A 22906-nucleotide genomic window follows, 5' to 3' on the forward strand; every position below is an offset into this window, starting at 1 on the left:
AGGAAAGCACACAACTTATGGATTGAGCACTTAAGCACACATGGACGTACATGCACACACACACACACACACAGAGCCACACACACACAAATACACATACACAAATACACAGACAGACACACACACACACATACACACACACACACTCACACACACCTTCTACATTATCCTCTCCATATTTACTTTTCAATTTGTGGACAGTAGTGTCTACTCTGCAGAAGATTTACTGCCAAACATACAAAACATAATCCGGGGCAAGAAAGGGATCAGTAAGAAGGAGAGGAAGCTGCCTACTCATGACAAGACAACATGGAGGACAATTACCTCATTCATATCCTGAGAGTTGAGGGGGCTCACAGAGTGGATATTGATGTTTGAAGTGCCTGCATTCATGGAATACTCAACCAGTACCAAGTCTCCTTTGAAAGGTTTGAATGCTAAATCAGCCAAGAAAGGGAGAATTGTTAAGTAGTAAAGCAGTCATATCACATTTTCTAGGCTCTTCCTCACTGCCATGTGCTGACCAACATTTCCTGAATGTAAAGAAATTCCTCAAATACTAAGATACTGTAAACATCTTCCTACAGGAAGGGAAGCAGAAAGCCCTTTAAACACTGGTTCATTTACAATGATGTATTATTCATCAGGCATTAAGAGAGACATGTATGAGGGACCCCGGAGAAGGTGGCACAGGCTCTTCTGGTTGCTGCCCTCACTGAGAGCTGAAACACAGTCACCAAGGAGTGACTTCAGACCCGAGACCAGAGGTAAGACCAACTTTTCTGCTCCAAGTGACCTGCCTGGTGAACTCCAGACACACGCCCACAGGAACAGCTGAAGACCTGTAGACAGGAAAGACTACACGCCCGAAAGCAGAACACTCTGTCCCCATAACTGGCTGAAAGAAAACAGGAAAACAGGTCTACAGCACTCCTGACACACAGGCCTATAGGACAGTCTAGCTACTGTCAGAAATAGTAGAACAAAGTAACACTAGAGATAATCTGATGGCGAGAGGCAAGCGCAGGAACCCAAGCAACAGAAACCAAGACTACATGGCATCATCAGAGCCCAATTCTCCCACCAAAGCAAACACTGAATATTCAAACACACCAGAAAGGCAAGATCTAGATTTAAAATCACATTTGATCATGATGATGGAGGACTTTAAGAAAGACATAAAGAATTCCCTTAGAGAAATGCAGGAAAACACAAATAAACAAGCAGAAGCCTATAGAGAGGAAACACAAAAATCCCTGAAAGAATTCCAGGAAAACACAAACAGGTGAAGAATTAAAAATGGAAATAGAAGCAATAAAGAAAGCACAAAGGGAGACAACCCTAGATATAGAAAACCAAAGGAAGAGACAAGGAGCCATAGATACAAGCATCACCAACAGAATACAAGAGATGGAAGAGAGAATCTCAGGAGCACTACACACCTAAGGATACTATATATAGAAGAGAGTGAAGACTTCCAACTTAAAGGGCCAGTAAATACCTTCAACAAAATCCCTAACCTAAAAAAAGAGATGCCCATAAACATACAAGAAGCCTGCTGAACTACAAATAGACTGGACCAGAAAAGAATTTCCTCCTGTCACATACACAATAGTCAAAACACCAAATGCACAAAACAAAGCAAATCTTCATTACCAGCCTCCCACTGCCTGTCCTGCCCCCTTCAGAGATCAAGGACCTTCTACTGGTTTCCCTTCCTCCTTCCTATAACCCATATTCATCTATGCCATCACTGTCTTCTGGTATCTCTTCCATATTCATTGTCCTTCCTCCAACACCAGGGCCCTCTGTCCCATCCCACTCTTACACCCATCCTAAATTCTTTCACTTCCCCTTCTGGATCTAAACCCCTTGTTTCTAATCCCCTCCTCTGTGATCATCACTATCCCTCGTGGAGATGTGCAGTTTTCCCCAACTTTTTCCATTTCCTTCACTGCCCTTGGCTTTCTGCTTAAGAGCCCATCATTCTCTGGACCTGACTCAGGTTCATGCCTGTTTTTCCACATTGGCAGGACCCACTGCTTCCTGGGAATGGGGGCAATCAATGACTTAGCAGGTACTGTCCTTTCCTGATCTATGTTCCTTTTTCTACTTGTGATCTGTGTAACTGTTGGACCCTTTTCTGATAGGCCCTGAGTGTCAACCTTCCTCCTGTCATCTGTGCTCTGTCCTCATTGATCTACCTGGGATGGTTCCCAGAAGCTCCTTTTGACTAGTTACTTCAAGGAAAGGGCTCACATTGAAGCAGAAGCAAGGAAATCAGCTTGTGGCCTCATCAATTGGTATGAATACTGAAAAGCTACTCACCTTTGAGAAAATTTTCCCATCTAAGCACCCTGATTGCAACTCCAATATGTATGTTGGTTCACAAACCCTGGACACTTTTCAGGTACATTATGCCTGGAATTCATGGTACAGCTTGAAAACACACAAATTTATCTAAGACCACTAAGGTACTTTAGGGCCCTTAAGAGTTTCCTAGGGCACTTTTAAAGTAGTTACAGGACGCTTTCCAAATTTACACCCTTTCAACATACTAGATCCAGAAAATGGTAGGGCATTAACTTTGGTTTTTATCTGAAAATCAGCCCCGGCTGTGTATGAGAAAAGCTCCAAAAGCTAGAGGTTTTTGCAGGGATAAATAGCTCCCAGCTCATCAAAATGGCCCAGAAGTTTATTTCTGGTTTTTCCCCAGTAACCAAGACACTGAAAACAAATCAAACTGCATCCCTCTGAACTCCAGCCTGTATTCCAATTGCTGTCTGCTGACCATCTTTTGCTGCTTGGTGTCCAATTATGGAGACATGACAAGGGTCACATATTTAAAGCACTTCTACTCCGGGACAAAACAGGGTTGGTACTTGTATTAAGTCGCGAGAAACACATTTTTTGACCTGGATTGTCTCTGACTTTCTAGATGGAAGCTGGGACTGACACTAGTCTCAGTAGACTTAAATCCTGACAGCCAGATGTAGTTGTGCACTGGGCTGTAGTCATATTCAAAATTATCAACATTCTACATGAACTGGTTGTTGGTATTCTAAGTTCCAACCCCACAGCTACCTGGTAACAGCTGTTTTTTCTCGCTTACTCTTCTCTGCTCTCCTGCCCTCTTCCCTGTCCCTTCTCTCCCCATCCCCACCTTCCCTCCACATGCCCATGGCCGGCCCCTTCTGTGTGAACAGCTGCCCTCCATGGTTCACCACATAGTACCAGCTCTTTCCACATGGGGTCACTTAGGCTCGCACTAACCATCTTTGATCTAATCACTCTCTCTTTTTCACTTCCTGTGGCATCCCGCTGAGGTAACCTGTCTGGTAAATGGAAGGACGTTCTTTATGCCCAAACATTCATCTACCTTCGCTCTAATCGTTCTGTTTCGCTTCCTGTGGCATCCCGCTGAAGTAACCTGTGTCACGAGTACTGGCTGGTCAGTCCAGCAGGCCACCCCATCGCCTTGATGCCCCGCATGCAGCTGCCTGCCAAGGAGAGCGCCCTCTTCAAGCAGGTGCTGGTGAGCAGTGACCTACTCGACCTCTGTGAGCTTTCTTTACCTCAGAACTTGACTTTCCATGTGCACACATGGTGTCAGGGGAGCGTTCTTGAGCTTGGAGCTTACCTGTGCTGCCTCTAGGGATGAATCTTTTTACTGACTCTCATTCTAGGACCTTTTCCCACCTCCCTGTTTTTGAGACAGTTTAAAATGCCAGGTCGGGCATGAATAAACTGCTCTCTGGCTCAGGAGCACCCGTTCTGAGTGTAGCCCCAGCCCTAGTATTAATAATTGATAACCCCTATTAATAATTCCTATTCTCGTTCATGGGTCTATCGGTCTTTGCCGCCTGTCCCTATTTCCTGGGATGTTTTGGTCTAATTTACACTAAGCAGAAAACAGTATCTCTGTTTGGCCCCATCTCCCTCCTCCCTTCCTCATTGCTGCTGCACTGCTGCAGTCCCTAGTTCACAGCAGCAGGAAACGCATGTCTGGCCCCATCCCTTGAGTCTGACAGGGACTCTGTGAGACCCCTAGACCTCCCACCTCCTCCCTTCCTCGTTGCTGTTGCACTGTTGCAACTCCTGGTTCGTGCCTCGTGAAAAGCAGGTCTGGCCCTGTCCCTTGCATCAGCCAGGGCCTGTCTGTGAGATCTGCTTTCCCATGAGCATGGGACCCCTACACTTGGTGCACTCTCTCACGCACTCACTTCTGTGCTCTGCCTGCCTCTTAGCAGCACCAGGAAAAGCGAGTCTAGTCCCATCCCTTGCATCCTGCCAGGGATTCTGCTTGCAAGCGAGCTCTTTCTGTCCAGGACTTTACTCCTGTGCTCGGCCCTCCACAGCATCGAGAAAAAACAGTGTTCATACTGTCTTTTCCAGTGGGCTCACACTGCCACCCTCGTGCCAGTGACTCAGCTTCACAAGTCTGCACACACACTACTCCCTTGCTCTGCAGATTTTTCATTCCTATCCTGTCTTGACATTTGGTGTTACTAATAATTTACTTCCTGAGGAACGCTGGCGAGTGTGGGAGCAGGTGAGAATACATGCAGACCAACATATCCAATTGGATTTGTCGTAGCACCTGACCAAGATCCCTGATGAAATTATAATTCCACAGCTGGTATTTTAGCCAGAGATAGATTCATGACCTGTCTCCTGGCCTGTCTTTACAGGACAGTCTGAAAACCAATGAATTAAAAACAAAACAAAACTACAAGGTCATTTAGGAAAACAGAAAAACCCATCCCAATTTTTAGAACACCTTACCGAGGCTTTATTGTAATACACCTGAAAACTCAGAAAGTAAGCAACGTCTGATGACCTATTTTCTTTTCCCAGAGCTACCCTGACCTAAAAGACAAACTTGAAAAGCTAGAGAGAGAGCCCCTAACTCCACCGGCAGAAGTTTTGGCGCGGACCTTTAGGGTGTACCATGGGAAGTGATGAGAAGGCTCTCAGACTAAAATAACCATATGCTGGACAGCTGTCTGACCAGCCTCAGCCACTGCCTGGAACTCCTGGTCTTCTAAGACTAAGAGACCACCAGTCTCCTGCTACAGATGTGGCCAACAAGGTAATTGGGCAAGGGCTTGCCCTAACTTCCAAAAGCCAAGAGGCTCTGTTCTAAATGCCATCAGGAGGGACATTTGGGCTGTCGATTGCTCTCATGTTGCACAGGACAGAGGAACATCATGTCCAGATAACCCTCCAGTGGATCTCCTAGGATTGGCTTTGGACAAATGAAGGGGCCTGAGTTCCCTGGACCTGACCACTGCCATCACCAGCAGGGAGCCCCCAGGTAACCATCATGGCATGTGGGCAGCCCATTTCCTTCCGCTTGAACACTGGGGCCACTTACTTGGTCCTAACAGAGTTCTGGGGACACACTTCTCTCGCACATTTCCCCATTGTCAGGGTAGGGGGACAACCTTACCTTCCTCACCAAACCCCACCACATAGTTACATTTTTAGGGGTGTACCTGTCACCCATTCCTTTTTGGTAGAGCCAACATGCCCGGCCACTTATTGGGAAGGGATCTTCTAGCTAAGTTGGGAGCCTCTGTTTTGCTCCACCCATTTGCCCAAACTCAAGCTCACCAGCAGCCCTTCTGCTCTTTCTAGCCAGCCAACCTACCAACAGGGACATGTTGCTTCCTTTACCAGCTTCTCAGGTAGAACCTCAGGTCTGGGAGGTCCAGAACCCTTCTGTTGCTAAACAGTCTTTCCAAGTAGGATCTGGAAACTGGTTTCTCTGTCTGTCTTTTTTTTTTTTTCATGACAAACTGTTTTAAGACATCCAGTACAGTTTTGAGGGACAAATTGTTCCTTCTGCTCCACAAAAAGCTTATCTTAAATAATGTTCATGTTGTTAACTCACGTTGTTATCTCTTTTGTAAACTTATAAGCTACAGGAAACCCACTCAGACCTACCTCTCATGGACCAAATAGACTCCACCCAGATAAGTACATCTGCCTAAAGTTCCCACTTACTACTTATTCCAAAGGGTGGGATTCCTCTGGGTTTCAAATGTACATCTAAGATAAAGATTTTTCTTTTCACCCAAATGCACTCAATCTTATTCTCTGTCTCTATCTGTGTGTGTGTGTGTGTGTGTGTGTGTGTGTGTGTGTGTGTGTGTGTCCCAGCATCTTGTCAAGTCCAGGCACTTACTACACCCAGAACAGCTCCCGAGAAGTGACCTCCAGATGCTCCAATCTCCTTTCACAGACACAGATGCTTCTATTGGACCTGTTCCTTCTGACCTATCCTCAGATGGTTCCACAGACCCTGGACAACAAGGAAACTGCCAAGTCTTAAGACTGGACAAACATCCCATATCCACATTTCTAGGTTCCCTAGAGCAAGCAGAAAGTAGTCAGAGATCATGACGACCCTATTCCTGCTCCACTGTCGCCTTTAATTATTTTATTATTTAAACCAAAATGGGGGAATGTTGGAATTCTGTCTAAGCTCCACCCCCACAGCTACTTGGCAATAGCTAGGTATGCTCCTCCCCAGTTGCCTGGCAACAGCCAGCTGTGCCTGACTATAAAGGGGGCTGCTTGCCCACTCCCCTTTCTTTTACTCTTTTGCCCTTACTCTTCTACACTCCCATGCCCTCTTCCCTGTCCCTTCTGTCCCCATTCCCCCCTTTCTTCCATGTGCGCACAAAGGTCGGCCTCCTTTGTTCTGCCTCTCTTCTACTCTTCTTTCATTAAACCTTTCCATGTGGAACCATGTTGGCTTGGTATGTTCTGTCTGGACACTGGCCGAGATTTAAAATTTAAAGCCCAACACTAGTGTGTTTCCTTAATCCTATACACAAGAGCAGGGACTGTGCCAGCACCCATAGTCACGTTTAGAGCCTGGAATTGTGAGCTTTGGTCTTCAGCACATTTCCTGGAATAGTGCCTGGACCAAAACATTCCATATGCTTGATTACACTCTACATGTTACTTCTGTGTCCTCACAGAATCTTACTCCCAGAACAACATTTCAGAAAATACTTGGAAAAGGGGGATGTTATACATCAGTATCCTACAAACAGAACTGCCATTTTCATATGGCCGGTTGTACCTGCTTAAGAAAAAACAGTGACACTGGGCTTGTTGACTGCACAGTCATTCCTTCATAGGAGAGGGCAGCGAGATTTGTTGGGGTCTCACCACTCCTCTTAGCTAGGGAGTGGTTAGAGTATATAGGTTGGGCGATTCCATCTATGAATTTATGGGGAAGCCATTATCTATACTGGGTGAAGACATCCTAGTGTGGCTTTTGCAGGGTCACCAACATTTCTGTCAGTAATACCTCATTCATGTTCCTTAAGTCAGGGTCCCCCAGGGGAGATTTGACTTTTGAAGTGAGGTTAGACGCTGCCTAGTCCCCCACTGCCTCATCATCTGTGCCTTGTGATTGATAAGAAATGTACCCATTCTGAACCCAAAACCTACATATTGTTCTGAGACAAGGTTTTACTGTATAGCCTTAAATGTCCCGGAATGTACTACTATAAACCATCATGTAAATATCTGTGTTTCCCAGTGGTTTTAGGCGACTGCTGCTTTATAGAGTAGGCTGGCAATGAACTCAAGAGATCCACTGGCTTCTGCCTCCCAAGTGCTGAGATTAAAGGCACTCACTACCATTCCATACCTCTAAACCTGTATCTTTACTCTTAAAAGTTAATTAACATTGAAAGAAAAATTCACTACCACAGGTTAACAACTGTTTATTTAGAACTCAATAGGAATAGAGGTGTCACACTTTAAACAGTTAATGACAGAAGATAATATAAAATACAGTCAAATTGGTAAGACATGTGTCTGAGATAATATGAATTACATCAACTCAGGTTCAAGATTTTCTCAAAACTCATCAGAAAAACATTTAACGTCAGGAAAACAAATTATCTTGGTGCTTTTTGTATTCCATGCTTTTAGAAATTGATACTTAGCCATCTGTAATTTTTCTTTGCAGGAAAACAATTTGCTTTTTAAACTCACTGTGTATACTAGAAAGTACACTGCTCTTGTCCTTTTCCAAGTTCTCCATACTCTAAAACACAAAAGAATGGTTTAATTATAAAACAGCTTTACATCACAGGTTCTAAAATTTTAAATTGTCAAAATTAAGAATCTCTTCATATTCAAACATTATCTTTACCTATTCCATCTTCATAAAACCATTGTAATATATAAACACCCAAATTCATACCATAAAGAATATATATGTGAATCAAAGGTAATTATGGAATGGCAAAAGTAGTACACCTTGTGTGAATTAATAGTTTAATGGGAGGCTAAGTTTAGATAGAGCAAAAAAAGTAAAGCTCACCAGTCACCCTAAAGCATAGCTGGAAGGATAAAGAACTGAACACTAAGTTAGACAATATACCAAGACTCAGTCTGAAAAGCAGGGTGGGACCAGGGATTTATGTTAGTTGGAAGAGTGCCTGCCTAGCATGAATGAATCCTAAATTTGATTCTTAGGGCAGTATAAACCAAGTAGTGAGATGTGCTTGTAATCTTAGCGCTAGAGAGGTGAAGGCAGAAGGATTAAGGGCCTCACAGATATTCTCAGGAATATAGGTAGACCAAGGCCAGAATGAGCCACATTAAGACCATACCTTTAAATATAGAGGAAGGACAAAAATGTGTAGAATTAGAAACACTAGAAAACCCATGATCATTTTTGAAAATTTCTAATAAAGTTCTCAAGTATCAGGTTATAGTTTATTATGACTAACAACGTGAATAAAGTTAATCAGATTCTCTGTATTATGAGATTGTTTTCAAGTTATATAAAACAAAAACTACATTTTTGTACTTCTGTTTTTATTACAGGATCATGCTGTGTAGCCCACGCTAGTCTCCAACTTTCCATCTTTTACTCTCAAGGCTCCCCAGAACTGGTATATCCATTGAAAAATTGAGTGAATTTAACTAACAAGTTACTTTTTTTGTCTAGTATTTATGGTGTGCTGTTATGTGTAGATAGATTTTTAAAAATAACACAGTATAGCTCACCCATTTGAATGGAAAAGTGGAAACAATATTATTCAAACACTCTGTAACTAGAATAGAAAGAAATCTAATTTTAGCTATTGTGTAGAAAATGGGGTGATTCCAACTACATTGGTAAAAGAATAATTCTTCAAAAATAAAGGAATTAAAAATATTCAAGGGAAAAATATATCTAGTATAAGGCAATTATGTAGAGAGATGATGTTAATGAGCATATATAGTAAATGGAAAGGATCTTGTAGAAGAGGTAGTTATAGATTAGATTTGCAGAAAAGAAAGAACCAGCTTAGATAGCTTACTTGGCAGACATATGCAATTAATCCTCTGCTCAATATTTAAATATTTTTTAAACTAAACTATTCTTTTGTGCACTTTGGATATAGGACCAAGAGGACCCAAGCTAGATCTGACCTGAAAGCCTCCCTGTGAACTAGTTTTCATGGTGGCAGGAAAGATTCCAAAAGAGAGAGGCAACCAATAGTCCTGTTCAGCTATAGTGAATATGAAGCACAATTTCTAGCGTGACATAATAACCCTAAAGTTGAAGCAGTGGCATGAACACATTGGCAGTAACCAAAAACGCTCTAATTGGACTTCAGACCCACTCTTTGATGTTTCTAGAAATTAATAGTATTTGAAAATGTCTTAAAATTACTGTTGGGACCTTGACTTATTAATATGTGCATATGCTGACTTATAGGTAATTCTATAAATGTGTAACATTTTAAAAGGTTTTATCATTTATCTATATGGGCATGTCTATGTGCACACACATGCATATGGGTGTTCATGAATGCCAGCAGAGGGTGTCCTATCTCCTGCAGCTGGAGTCACGAGCCTCTTGACATTGGGAAGCAAATTCCAGTTCTCTGACAGAGCAGCAGGTGATCTTAATTGCTGAGCCACCTCTATATCCCCTGAATCTACAAAATTTAACCCTCACCTTTTATGTTCTGGACTCAAAAAAAGATTATGAAACCATTTTGGCCACTGTAATTATTCTAAAATCTATTGTGTCAGAAAATATTTCTACAGTACATTTGGAAACAAAAATACTGGACAACCTCAACTAAGTACTCCCTTATTCTACAGTATTAAGGTATACACATTCAAATAATTATGTTAAAATGATGTTAATATACAGGCTTGATGTGTATGCACATTTCTGATAGAAAGTCTCAACGTTTTCTGTTTTGCATAATTCCTCATCAAAATCATGAAGAGATCTGCCAATTTGCTTATTACTTCAGTCACAATTAATTCAGAATAGAAATCAGTTAAAATGTATTAAGAGAATGTACTGTGTTACAATGTATTACATACCTTTAAGAACTTGTCATTTTCCTGCTTAAGGGCTTTCAGGCTGTGGCTCTGCCGTGATCTACTTTGTTGAAAGGTCTTCTGTTGCTGACAGAAGGCACTCTACAAATAGAAATGAATAGCTATGTAATAGCAGGCATGTATGAAGTCTGTTGCTTTTGAGGCTGTTCTGTAGATCAAGTCTACAACTCAGCTAACCACATGGACTAAAATATTCAATTCAGAAAGAAAGAACAATTATCAATTAATCTTGAAAGGAGTCCTTAAAAGGACTTGTTTTTATAATAGATGTAATCAATAATTTGTTTTGATATTTTTTATCACTTAGTTTAGGCAATTCTTGTTTTTGTCACTAACCAGGAAAAAACATTCTCAAAGTTCTGGCATAGGAACTTTAAAAGACATTCTGCACTGCACAGAGCAGTTAGGAACTCATGATCTTCCTGCCTCAACATTACTAGCAGCTGGAATTACATGCATGCAGCGTGTGCCAATGAGCAGGAATTCTTCATATTCAAGATATAACTTATTCTCACAATGTTTACACAGATGATTTTTCAACAATGGTGTCCATTCAGCTCCTTAACCTATTCTCCACCAAGGACTCTGCCCTCTAACCTACTTTATACACTCATTTAGATTTTGCCGCTGGTGTTAACACATCTCTCTATACTGCTGGTAATGGCAAATATGCATTATTAACTCCATGGCAGATGTTGTTTTGAACCTTATTATATAGATTAAGTCTGTGCAAACTCATTTAATACTTCAAACAGCTACAGGAAATGGATGCTCACCATTCAATTTCCAAGATGAGGAAAGTGAGATACAGTGGTACACGGTCTGCTGTTCCTGAACTACCTATTACTGAAATCTGAATCAGATCCAAAACATTATGCTTCTAGAATCTATGCTATAATTGTTATAGAAACTCTCTCTCCACATATTATGTGCTCATATACACATTTTACTGTAGCTTACTCTTCCCAGTATTATGGCTGTGATCCTTCATGACCAAAAACATCCATTAACTCTACGTTCTTTTCACTGTTGTACCTACTCCTGTTATCTTCAGTTTTCTCTTTCTAGCCTTAAATTCCATAACCAGTTATTAAAATTACCCCTTTGCTGTGGGTTGATGTCTATATGCAGGTGAGGGCAGGCACAAGGTAAGTCAAGGCCTGTAATTTAACAGTGAAAAAGTAAGGCAGGCACAGAGTTTTTGAGAGGAGGGAGAGGGAAGAAGGAAGAACCAAGATGGAGGAGAAAGATGTGGCTTTAAATTGTCATGGGTAGCTATAAATATCTTTTAAGGACTGAATTATTACAGGACAGTTTGTCTTATCTAACTGGGCAGTTTCTATCACTATCAATTGGCTCTGCGTTTATTGTGTGGATGTTTTGTGGGGTGAGAATTTACTGTTATAAATCTGATTGATAACTTACAAGCTTCTAGAGTTTTAATTTTGCTGGGTTACTGGGAATTGTGACTATAACCACAGGGCTGGTTTGGCAGCGACCTGCCATGGGAACTAGAAGGGAGGTCACTGCAACCATGGTGGCGAGATCGTCATAGGGCCCAGAGAGTAGCTGGAAGTAGCATGGGATGGAAATTGGGAATTTAGTGAGTAAGGTAGAGACATTTTGAAAGCTCCAGGACAGAGAGTCTGCCGAGTCTGGCTGACTGAGATGAGAACGCCACACACATACCACGCAGCCTAACGGTGTTGTTGATAGTGTGGGTTGGTGTTCCATTTTTTAAAAACATACCACAACACTTTGTATATAAACTTTTCTCAGTACTTACTCTTTCACATTTACTTGGCTAAATGTTAAATTTGCAAACCTCAGCTCTAGCTACTCTACCTGATGGCATCACCTACACAATCGGATGACCCCACTTCATGGAGTATATAGAAATGTACACATGTACACATGTACCCAAGTGATGACTCAGTCTCCCATCATTGCATCCCCCAGGTATCTATGTGTGTATGCCATGTGCTTTCCCTTCTAGTTTTAAACCTATGGTACACTTCTTTTGGACTAAGTTCAATCTCTTCACATGCCCCATTCTTAGAAACTCAGCAGTTGCCTTTGCTTTCCTCATTGTAAATATATGCCTCTTCTTAGAACAAACAACAGAAACCATTATATTACTCCTTGGCCTGTCATAGGTTTTCCTATCATGTGGCACATTTATTTCTATACAGATTCTGCTCACTTTTTCAATCTAATCATACAGATTCAGTACACCAATGATGAACTCTAAATTGTCAAATCTATCTTCTTTCACATGTAATTGGCATACTGCAAAAGTAATAATCTCTTCTTCTTTTAGAAGGCTTCCTTTACTTGGAGGAATTTAATTTCTACCTAATCAATTAGTTGTTCTCAATCTGTTTTACCAGCTCGCTCTCACCCTTGAGAACCAATGCACGGAAGGACCCCAGACATCTAGATGCCCTTACACTTCTCATTTACAGCTCAGTCACCTCTTGATAGCTTCAATGACTTCATTTGATCTTCATGGTTTAAAAATTAACTAAAATTAACAATTCTCAACTCTGCGTCCTTAACAAATGGCTTTCTCAACTCCATCCTCACATACTAGTGCTCCACTGAATGTCACAAGTGTTTCAAATGGGCTCCACTGAATGTCACAAGTGTTTCAAATGGAAACCATCCAACCCCACAACTGTTCTGATATAATGAAAATGGTTTTCTAAAAAGTGAAAAGAAACTGATGAAAAGTGTAGTTGATGACATAAAATGTATGCATGGGGTTAATTTTGATGGGATTAGATAAGTAACATATTTTTTACTACCGAGGGTAAATGATGTTGTGAAATGGTTCTTTTAAGCTTTGCAAAAATGTGCTCATCTAACTTGCAAATGTGCCCTGGGTTAAGTCAAGAAGTCAGAAGGAGAAAGAGGAGAAAAGGAAGGAAAGGGTGTGTGAAACAAGGGAGAAAGAAGAAGAGCAAGAAGATGAGAGGAAGAAAACGATGTAAACCATATTCTGATGACAGTGATGGATTCAGGAATGGGAAGACGATCAAAACTAGTTCAGTGATAATTCCTGCACAGGAATATTATTCCAGGGCTATCGAGAAAGGCCTGTCTCAGTTCACTAAAGCTAATAAATTTGTAGTTAAGTCTGAAAACGGAAGTCCATATGGTGTTCAGTAAATTCACTAAGACCCAGACACAGCTTACATAATACTACATAATGCATCCCTCACACCATTTTACTATGTCTGAAGCAAACCTACCCACAATTTCTTTTATACAAATCAGTAATCTTTCATTTATTCTTTTACCAGTTTCTGCTGCTTGAAATTACAAGGTCTTAGCTAATATCAAAAGTCAAATGGCTTTTTTATGAGCACTGAATGTGTCTATATTACTGTGCTTTATGGTTCACCAGGAACAGAACACAAAACTAGTAACATCACAAAACCTGACTCATTTCCCTTTGATTTAAGCAAGGTTAGCTTCTCTATTTTTACTTGAGACTTAGTTATAATAGATGAAGTATAACACCAATTGTGATACCAACAGTTAGGTTATCTTCAAGATCTCCAACTTTCTTCATATCAGAATCCCACTGATGAAACAGAGTTATAATCTGCTCAGTATATTCAATTTTAAACTCCCGTCTGTAAAACATAATAATGAATGCCATGTTACAGATCAAGATGAAGAGAATGTACAAAGAATTTAATTCCCGTTTTATACAATATAAAAGGACATTATAGCAAAGTAAATATTCTTATGGGAAATTAAAAAGTAAAATTAGACTTTTATTGATTCCAGAAGTATTGTTTCTAACTAAAAATCTGATCACACATGCCTTATTAAATAATAAGAATGTTTGACCATTCATCTATCTGTATATATTTATATAAGTGTGTGTATATATATATACATGCAATATCATATACATAATGACGTGAAAAATCAGTTCATCTCCAAGCAGTTTTCTTCCATTTTTTTCTACTGAATACATGCTCTAATATCAACACCATGAGTTCCAAATAGAAATATTTCACTTAAGACTTTTATCTATTTGACACAGCCAAGATTACAAGGGAATAATTAAATCTTATAAAATACATAAATTGTTTATATGAAATTGACTTTTTTCTACCTTGTCAAACATATCTATTAAAAAATTAATAGCTTCTATGATATCCACCTTTGACTGTACTTCCAGAATGAACAGGAATGGCCTTTTAGAAATGCTAATTCTCCTCAATTATTATTTAAAAAGAGAAAACAATGATATTTACAGGCTTCCCAGAAACTTATTTCAGTACAGGAAACTATCAACATGAAGAAAAACAGAGCCACAAATTTTTACTTGACTCCGTGTAAGGGAGTAATTAGCACCAATGGATAAACAAGAACATCATACAAATATGGCTATAAAGAAAGGATCTTACACTTCATCCTGATGAACTTTCCAATGTTGTTTGATATGCTTGTCACAGTCTTTAACAGCACCTTTAATGTATGACTCCATTCTCTTTTTCTTTTCAAGAACAGCATTGCTAAGGTGAGCTACATTGAAAGAATATTATAATTTAATGTTGAAAAAAACATTGCTCTCACATATGCAAGTGAACACAGATAAAAGTAAAAGCCATTGAACAATAACAGAGATATACCAGCAGTCTCACCTAACCCAGACCCCTGAAATCTCTCAGACACTGAGCTACCAACCAGGCAGCATATATAACCTGATCTGAGGCCACTGACACATAGACAGCAGGGGACTTCCTGGTCTGGCTTCACTGGGAGAAACATCACCTAACCCTCTAGAGATTTGAGGCCCCAGGGAGTGGGGAGGCCTGCCGGATTGGGGGCTTGGGGGGGCATCCTCTTGAAGTCTAGGGGAAAGAGGAATGGGATAAGGAACTGTGGGATAGTTGACCGGAAGGGAAACAACTGGACTGTAAAAAAATAAAAGTACTAATAAAAAACAAACAGTAAAATTTCCAATTAAAAAATAGCATCAAAATGTAAATAAGAAATACTCAAGTTAATAAAGATGGGGAAAAATAGAGTCAAGAAAATGCCTAATGCATGTTGTATTTTATAGCAATCAAAATTTTTAATTTTTAGACTAGATATACTCAAGCAGTAATGTTCATAGAAATATTCCAAAGTTAAACAAAATTCTAAGTATATGAAACACCTCTGTTCCTAAGCATTGTGAATGCGAACTACCTAACATTACTATAATTCTGATGTTCCTACTAAAGACAATGTTTTAAAATTGGAGATATAAAAATTTTAATAAACAAAATGACAAAACAAAATGAACCTTTAATTTTTCCATGGAAAAATCGTAAGACATATTTTTAGTTTATAGAATACGCTCCAATTGGAAGGATGTTTGACTGCATTATTGTTGCAACTAATTATATGGAAAAAAGCAACAACAACAAAACAGAGCCAGAATCCAGGATGGATGTGGTGGTCACAGTCCTTTTATACCCCTTAGGAGGCAGATGCAGGCAGATACTGCAAATGCCAGACAAACTAAGGTTGCATAGTGAGACCTTGTCTCAAAATAATTTTAAATTAAGTTGAATTTTTTAAAAAAAATTGAAAGCAAGCACTCAAAAAGGATAACAATGAAGTGATAAAAAATTTATCCATAATGCAGCAATGATAATTTGATGGACTTTTTACAAATGCAAGCAAGGGCCAAAGACGGAAACAATTTTACTTTAGTAATTATTAAGAAGATTTTAAAAAATTCTGTGAAGCTTTTATAAAACATTTTTACAGTTCATAAAAAATTTTAATACTTCAAATAATGTTTGCCAAAAGTATGCCATATCATATACCAAAATCAACTGTCACTACTTATGATGAAACTTAACTATTACATAAGTATTTGATGTTTTCAGCACCTATAATAAATTTACAAAACAGGTACTCTAACACCACCCAGCTGGGAAACAGTCCAAAAGACTTGATAGTATGAATTATCCTTGAAAAGGAAGAAATGTTAGCTGTTTTTAAAAAATATTGTCTCCTAAGCTGGATGAGGTATTTCTTTAATTGTCACAATTTAAAAATAAACATATATCACAAGATTTAAATGGCTTTGAAATAATACAGGGGTTGCATATATTGGAGGATTTGGAAGAAAGAAAGGGAAGTAACATAATAATAATAATAATATAACCTCAGAAATTAAAATATTACTGCATAAGATTCAAATAAATGAGTACTATCTCTTAAAAAGCTCATAAAACTGATAATTATGATTTTTTGGCATCTAACTGAAGATCTCTCACTGACCAGTAAAATTGTCTTTGATTTTTTTCAGACATAATTTATTGTTAAAATGCTATGGGCAGAACTAATTGGACTCAGTGTGCTAAATACATACATCGTAAGAGAGTCTGGCCCAGGCAGAGGCAGGTACATGCCTTTGAGTTTGAGGCAAGCCTGAGCCAGGTCTATGGAGTATTTCAAGGTGATCCCGCCAGAGACCACCATATGGTTATTTCTTAAAGCTGAATAGAAAGTCTTTATTGCAGGCCAGGGGATGTATGGGGAAATTTTCCAGATGATGCAGTCCCGGTCCTTCTACTTCTTAACCTTTTACACATAAAAACCATATTCTGGTTGGCATATCAGGCAGTAATGGGACTACAGGAACAAAAAAGCAGGGTTACTACATGTATGAATTTTCCACTCAGAGACTTTCCCAACCACATCCTAGAATCTCTGACTTTGTCACTGTTACTTTTTTAACAGGTGGGCTGGCTAGTTTTTTGTAGTTGATTTCTTTTTAGTCAACTTGACATAAACCCATCTAAGAGAAGATATCCCCAAATAAGTAAATGCCTTTATAGGATGGGACTACAGACAAGCCTGTAGGGCATTTTCTTAATTAGTGATGGGAGAAGGCCCAGGTCTATCTCTGTCTGTCTCTGTCTCTCTCTTTCTCCTTCTGTGTGTGTGTGTGTGTGTGTGTGTGTGTGTGTGTGTTTATGGCAGTGTGACGTCCCTTGGCACATGCTCCTGGGTTCTGTAAGAGAGCAGGCTGAACCAGCAATGAGAAGCAAGCTAGTAAGCAGCACTCTTCCATATCTCTCTTAACTTCTATCTCCAGGTTCCTGACCTATCTGAGTTCCTCTTCTGGCCTCCTTAAATATTGAACTTTGGTGTAGTAAACCAAATAAACCTACTACTTCCCATGTTGTTTTAGTCATGTTTTTTCATCACAGCAATAGAAACCCTGACTAAAACAGGAGGAATTTCTTCCTACTTGCTGGCCTGAATGGTGCTTCTATCTTGGTATCAGTTGTAATAAATTCTGGGAGCCCATTAAGATTTGGGAGTCTACGAAGTTCTGGGGGTGTTGTTATAATAAAGACACCATGTTAAAAGAAAAAAGTTGAGAGGGAGAAAAGAACCCAGGAGGATTCCTAGTGAAGAGCTAGAGAACAGAGTAAATTGAAGCATTGATATACATAAAGATGTGTATGTAGAAATCTGTTAATCCAAAGAATTATTTTTATAAAATTTCTTATCAATTTTACTTTCTATAATTCCATTTAAGTCAGACATACCCAAAAGTACCACTTTTACTTTCCTATTAAGGAAAAAGTTAACTAAGAAAATCTCCAATGCTAAGTCAAAAATATTAGAGTAAAATCCTATCACTGAGAATAAACAAATAGATCAAATTAATAATCTTATAGTACATTAACAGTATATACTTTAAACAACTTTCTCTAGATACAGATACATCAAAAAATGTACCTCCAATGTTTTCCATCCTATTCTTTACTTCATTTCTGTAAAGAAAATGCATTTAAAAAGTTAAAGCTGGGAGTTTAATTCAATGGTCAAGTATCACCCCCCAATGTTCAAAGCACTAAGTTTGATACCTACCACTAAACAAAACCAAACCTTTCATTTGAATGTTTGTAATATAAGTGCTTGGTTTCAAGAGAATATCAAATGTAAAATAACATATACACTGCTTGTTAGATAAAAACAGAATAAACTTCCTAATCTTTTTGTGTTTTTCTTTTCAATGCGAACTCAGTCCAAGATGACCGCGAGCTAGCTTTGTAGCTGAGAATGTCACTGAACATCTTTTCCTCCTGCCTCTACCTCCCCAGTGCTGAGATTACAGTTATGGAAATAATTTTTTGAGCAGGCAAAAAGTCAATATATTACCTTGTATCTCTACCATCCCTTCTTGGAGGAACCACTGCCTTCTCAGTATTACTAAATACTGGGCTTCTTGCTGTATTAAACAAGAAAAATTAAAAACATTTGAAATTAAATATGCTATTTTTGTTCATTTAAATAAAATACCAATTTTATTTGTAATTCTTTCAGGCATTTCCAACACTGTATTTTAAAGCATAAACATAAATGCGTTATTATTTTGAAGGTTAGATGAAATAAAATCATAAATTATGTCTGTTTTATAAGTTTTTAAGTCTTTCTGAGGTAATACCATTGTAAGTTATTTACAAATTATTGATGTGTGAAGACTGTAAAGGCAAGGTACCATATGTATTTCTAGAACTGTACAAACTTATGAAGAACAAATAAGAGTAAAAACAAGTGTGCATGGAAAGATTAACCTTTTATTCTATTTTAAGCAACTATGTAAAAAAAAAGTCAAATGAATCAAGCAGGTAAGATGACATGGGAGGTAAGAAAGTAGAGCTTACTTCCAAGCCTAAAAACAACATGACTTATATCTGAGACATACATGAGGGAGGAGAAGACCCAAATCCTATAAATTGTCCTCTCATCAGCCCCCTTACCCAATACACAAAAATAAACTATGAGATACCATCAATATTCAGAACAGGATAAATTGTACCTGTGGGAGTAGAGTGTGTTGAGTACTCCAGAACATCATCATTTTCTCCCACTTCCTCTTCGTCTTCACCACTATAAAAGCTATAGACTGAAAAGTGCTTCCGACTGTCCATTATCAGCTTCAAAAATGTAGCCTGTATTTTTCAGGAAAAAATATATTTTAATGTTTTCTCATTTAAAACTGAAATAAGAACAGATCACTAATCTTAATCCAGAGCAACGAACTTAAACCAATATAATGCAAAATATCCAATCAGTATTACCTGAGTTGAATAAAAGGTTACCAGTTTTTAATATATTACTGAGTCAGAAGTCAGATATCTGTAAGTTCTGAATTTAAAAATGAAGAGGACTGAAGAAATGCCTCAGTTATTAAGAATGCATACTGTTCTTGCAGAGGACTTAAACTTAATTCCCAATACTCACATCAGGTGGCTCAGAACTTCCTATAACTCCAACTCTAGGAGGGGACAACAACTCAGACCTCCACAAGCAACTGAACTCACATACCCATACTTACCTGCATCCAAACATACTTGAAAATTAAAATCCTAGGAAAAAATGTAATGATAGCTTTAACCCTGACTCCTAATGTGTTTGTACTTAAGCACTGAGACATCTAATATTTTGGTCCCATCACTGTCAGAATCTTAGGAATTTTGAACAAATATTTAAGGGAGCCTCTGACCCAAATAAACCAGTGGATTATAGATCACACACATACCCAAAATCTCATAGCAAAATAAATATAAAACAAAAATTGACAGGGCTAGATATGTAGTTTGGTGGTTTACAATGCAAGTGTGGCTCAACTGTCAAAACTGCCAGAAAAAAAAAAACAGACATGATGACTCTGATCTCTTTAATTACAGTATTCCATCTGGAGGCTGAAAATGGCGATCTCAAGGCCAGACTAAGCCACATATGGAGTTTCTGGTCATTCTGCCCTACAGTAAGATCCTATCTTAAAAGGAGTCAAGCAAACAAAAGCCTAATTGATCAAACAAAAAGATGGATGTGCCTGTATACTGCTATAATCCCAATACTCGAAAGACTGAAGCAGATACAAGCAGTATCATTTTCTTACAGAAACAAAACAAAATACAACAAAACAACAAAAAAATAGGACTTCAAAAATGGCTCAGCAGTTGGGCTCCCTGAGCAACTTGGGGATGGGGAATTCAATACAGGGTCTCTCTTGGTAACTCTGGCTGTCCTGGAACTCAGTTTGTAGACCAGGCTGTCCTTGAACTCAGAGATCCTCTGCCTCTAGTGTGCTGGGGTTAAAGATGTGTGCCACCAGGTCACCGCCCCTTCTCAAAGACAAATATTCAGTCTTATCAATATCAGCAGTCAGTGCATCCAAGCTCAAATATGCCTGGAACTCAAACCCCAGTGGACATAATATTCTCTCTAGCCTCCCCAGCACACACACACACACACACACACACACACACACACACCCTTTAAAAAAAAACCTAGTATGGTTCTTGAAAAAGTAATGTCCACACACAATCTATACCAAACATGCAACAACATATACAGGAAAATTAAAGTGAGTTTTTAAAGTATACAGGTCTGGCTTAAGAGAGTACAGAAATAAGTTTCTGTTCTGCTATATACCAGCTGCAGACAACATGCCTCCAGCCACACGTCTGAGGCCTATAGTGGTTCCTCAATACACTTAACATATCCTAGACCCTCAGTCCACCCAAGTCTGTATTATCCAATCCCTTCTACCCTCTACAGCTCCTCCTTGCCCTCATCCCCTCATCTCTCTTATAGGATCCCTCTTTGATCTCAGTTGCCATCTTTGTAATGACTGCTGAGACTTCCCAGGGTCCTCACTCCTCTGGGCTTTCCTTCCTTCCACCTAGGCTTCCTTCAGCCTATTCAAGGTCCATTACGAAGCAAGGCTCACCACATCCATTTTCCTGTGAGAGGCTTTAGCAAGGTTCACCACTGCCTCCATTTTCCACTCAGGGACGTCAGCAAGATTCACCACCGCCTCCATTTTGCCATTGACGACCTCAGCTAGGTTTACCACTGCCTCCATTTTTCTTTTGGCGCCCTCGGCAATACTGACTACCGCCTCCATTTTCCCCTTGGCAAGCTCAGTAAGGATCACTACCATCTCCATTTTCCTCCCGGTAACTAAAGCAAGGGTTGACCACGGCCTCCATCAGCATCCAGAATAAAGCCAAACAGATTTGTCTCACAGATAAAATGGCGGCTTGGACGGACCTCCCTCAATGCAGCGCACTCTTCCCCCTCCTACGTACTCCTTCCTTCTTACATCCCTTTCCTTCTCACACTCCCTCCTTGTTACACTTGTCCCCTCCTTGCACTTGAACCCCGTTGAATGAACCTGGCTTACCGGTCTCCAGTTAAGCGAAGACTCTCACAACTCCAGCATTCTTCTTGAAGCTTCTTCGGCAAAATGGAGTCTCAGCCGAGTGAGAGAAAAGCCAGGACCATCAAGGCTCCTTGCTGATTGGCTGAAAGATAAGCTCATGCGCACTTGATGCTGCAATGGACCCTGGGGAGCAGTGTATGGGCCCTGGGGGGGCGGTACATGGGCCGTGGGCATGCGCATGGCCCTGGGGGCGGTACATGGGCCATGGGCATGCGCATGGCTCTGGGGGGCGGTACATGGGCCATGGGCATGCGCATGGCCCTGGGGGTGGTGCATGGGCCCTGGGCATGCGCATAAGCCCCAGGGGCGGAGTGTGGGCCTTGGGCATGCTCCTGGGCCCTAGGGGCGGTGCATGGACCTTGGGCATGCGCATAAGTTCTGAGGGTGGTGCATGGGCCCTGGGTATAAGAGTGTGTCCTGTGGGTGGCGCATGGACCCTGGGCATGCTCCTGGGCCCTAGGGGCGGTGCATGGACCTTGGGCATGCGCATAAGTTCTGAGGGTGGTGCATGGGCCCTGGGTATAAGAGTGTGTCCTGTGGGTGGTGCATGGACCCTGGGCATGCGCATGGGCCTTGGGGGTGGTGCATGGACCCTAGGCATACACTTGGGCCCTGGGGATGGCACAAATGGGTTCTGAGCGAGGCCCATGGACCTGGCCCTCTTTATGTGGATGGTGCCCTAGAAGTTCAAGAACCAGCTACAGTTTTTCTGGTTTTCCCTTCATGACTCTCCCACGAACTGCTGAGCTTCTAGATCTGCGGTCTCTTGCTTTCCAGTTTATTAAGTTTATAGCAGGGTTGCCCTTGCAGAGGACCAGAATTTGGTCCCAAAACATAGCAGATGGTTTGTTTGTTGTTTTTTTCCTGGCCTTGGGTACCTGTGCAGAAACAAATATGTTCATACTCATAAGTGAACATAAATATAATTTTTACTGTTTTAAAACTACAAAAATGAGTCAAATATGAAAAATACAAACTCCTCCATTTTGAACCAGCATTTTGCCCATGTTCATTGGAATATTATGCACTATTCAACAATTTTCTGGGCCTCTATACTGCACTTGTCTCACCCATGCTTATTTGTCATTCCTCATTCAGAAGTATAAAGTAGGTCTTCAAAGGGTCTAATCTTCTTAACAGTAAGGAGACTTCCCAAGAAGTCTTGTCCAGAAGAAGGCTCCTCAAGTGTCACCTTCTTCTCTAAAAAAGGGATTCCAAAATCCCTATCCTTCTTAATCCCCAAGAATGCTC

The 22906-nt window shown here is 40.1% G+C and overlaps 1 protein-coding gene and 1 long non-coding RNA gene across 2 annotated transcripts; one reads left to right on the forward strand and one right to left on the reverse strand.

Moving 5' to 3' along the window:
* Positions 1-2044: 2044 nt before the first annotated feature.
* On the forward strand, positions 2045-8986 carry LOC120099270 (uncharacterized). The gene is made up of 4 exons (XR_015646779.1): positions 2045-3535; positions 4858-5092; positions 5197-5317; positions 8863-8986. It is a non-coding gene; the product is annotated as an uncharacterized LOC120099270 (long non-coding RNA).
* On the reverse strand, positions 7733-21681 carry Sycp3l2 (synaptonemal complex protein 3 like 2). Its single transcript, NM_001447511.1, has 8 exons — positions 21617-21681; positions 19241-19373; positions 18580-18649; positions 18157-18191; positions 14811-14928; positions 13925-14024; positions 10366-10464; positions 7733-8074 (listed from the first exon to the last, which is right to left on the reverse strand). Exons 2-8 carry the CDS (start codon positions 19350-19352, stop codon positions 7970-7972), a joined length of 639 nt encoding a protein of 212 aa, NP_001434440.1. The 5' UTR covers positions 19353-19373; positions 21617-21681; the 3' UTR covers positions 7733-7969.
* Positions 21682-22906: the final 1225 nt, after the last annotated feature.

This window comes from Rattus norvegicus, chromosome X (genome assembly GCF_021556685.1).
Source record: "Rattus norvegicus strain SHRSP/BbbUtx chromosome X, alternate assembly SHRSP_T2T, whole genome shotgun sequence".
Classification (NCBI taxonomy): Eukaryota; Metazoa; Chordata; class Mammalia; order Rodentia; family Muridae; genus Rattus; species Rattus norvegicus.

Excerpts from the sequence above, each read along its gene's own strand:
- Sycp3l2 (NM_001447511.1), bottom strand. The coding sequence starts at position 19,352 with ATGGACAGTCGGAAGCACTTTTCAGTCTATAGCTTTTATAGTGGTGAA. Across the intron at positions 14,025-14,810 it reads AAAGTTCATCAGGATGAAGT|ACGGGAGTTTAAAATTGAAT; the intron begins GTAAGATCCTTT and ends TATGTTTTACAG. Across the intron at positions 8,075-10,365 it reads AAAATGACAAGTTCTTAAAG|AGTATGGAGAACTTGGAAAA; the intron begins GTATGTAATACA and ends TTTGTGTTTTAG.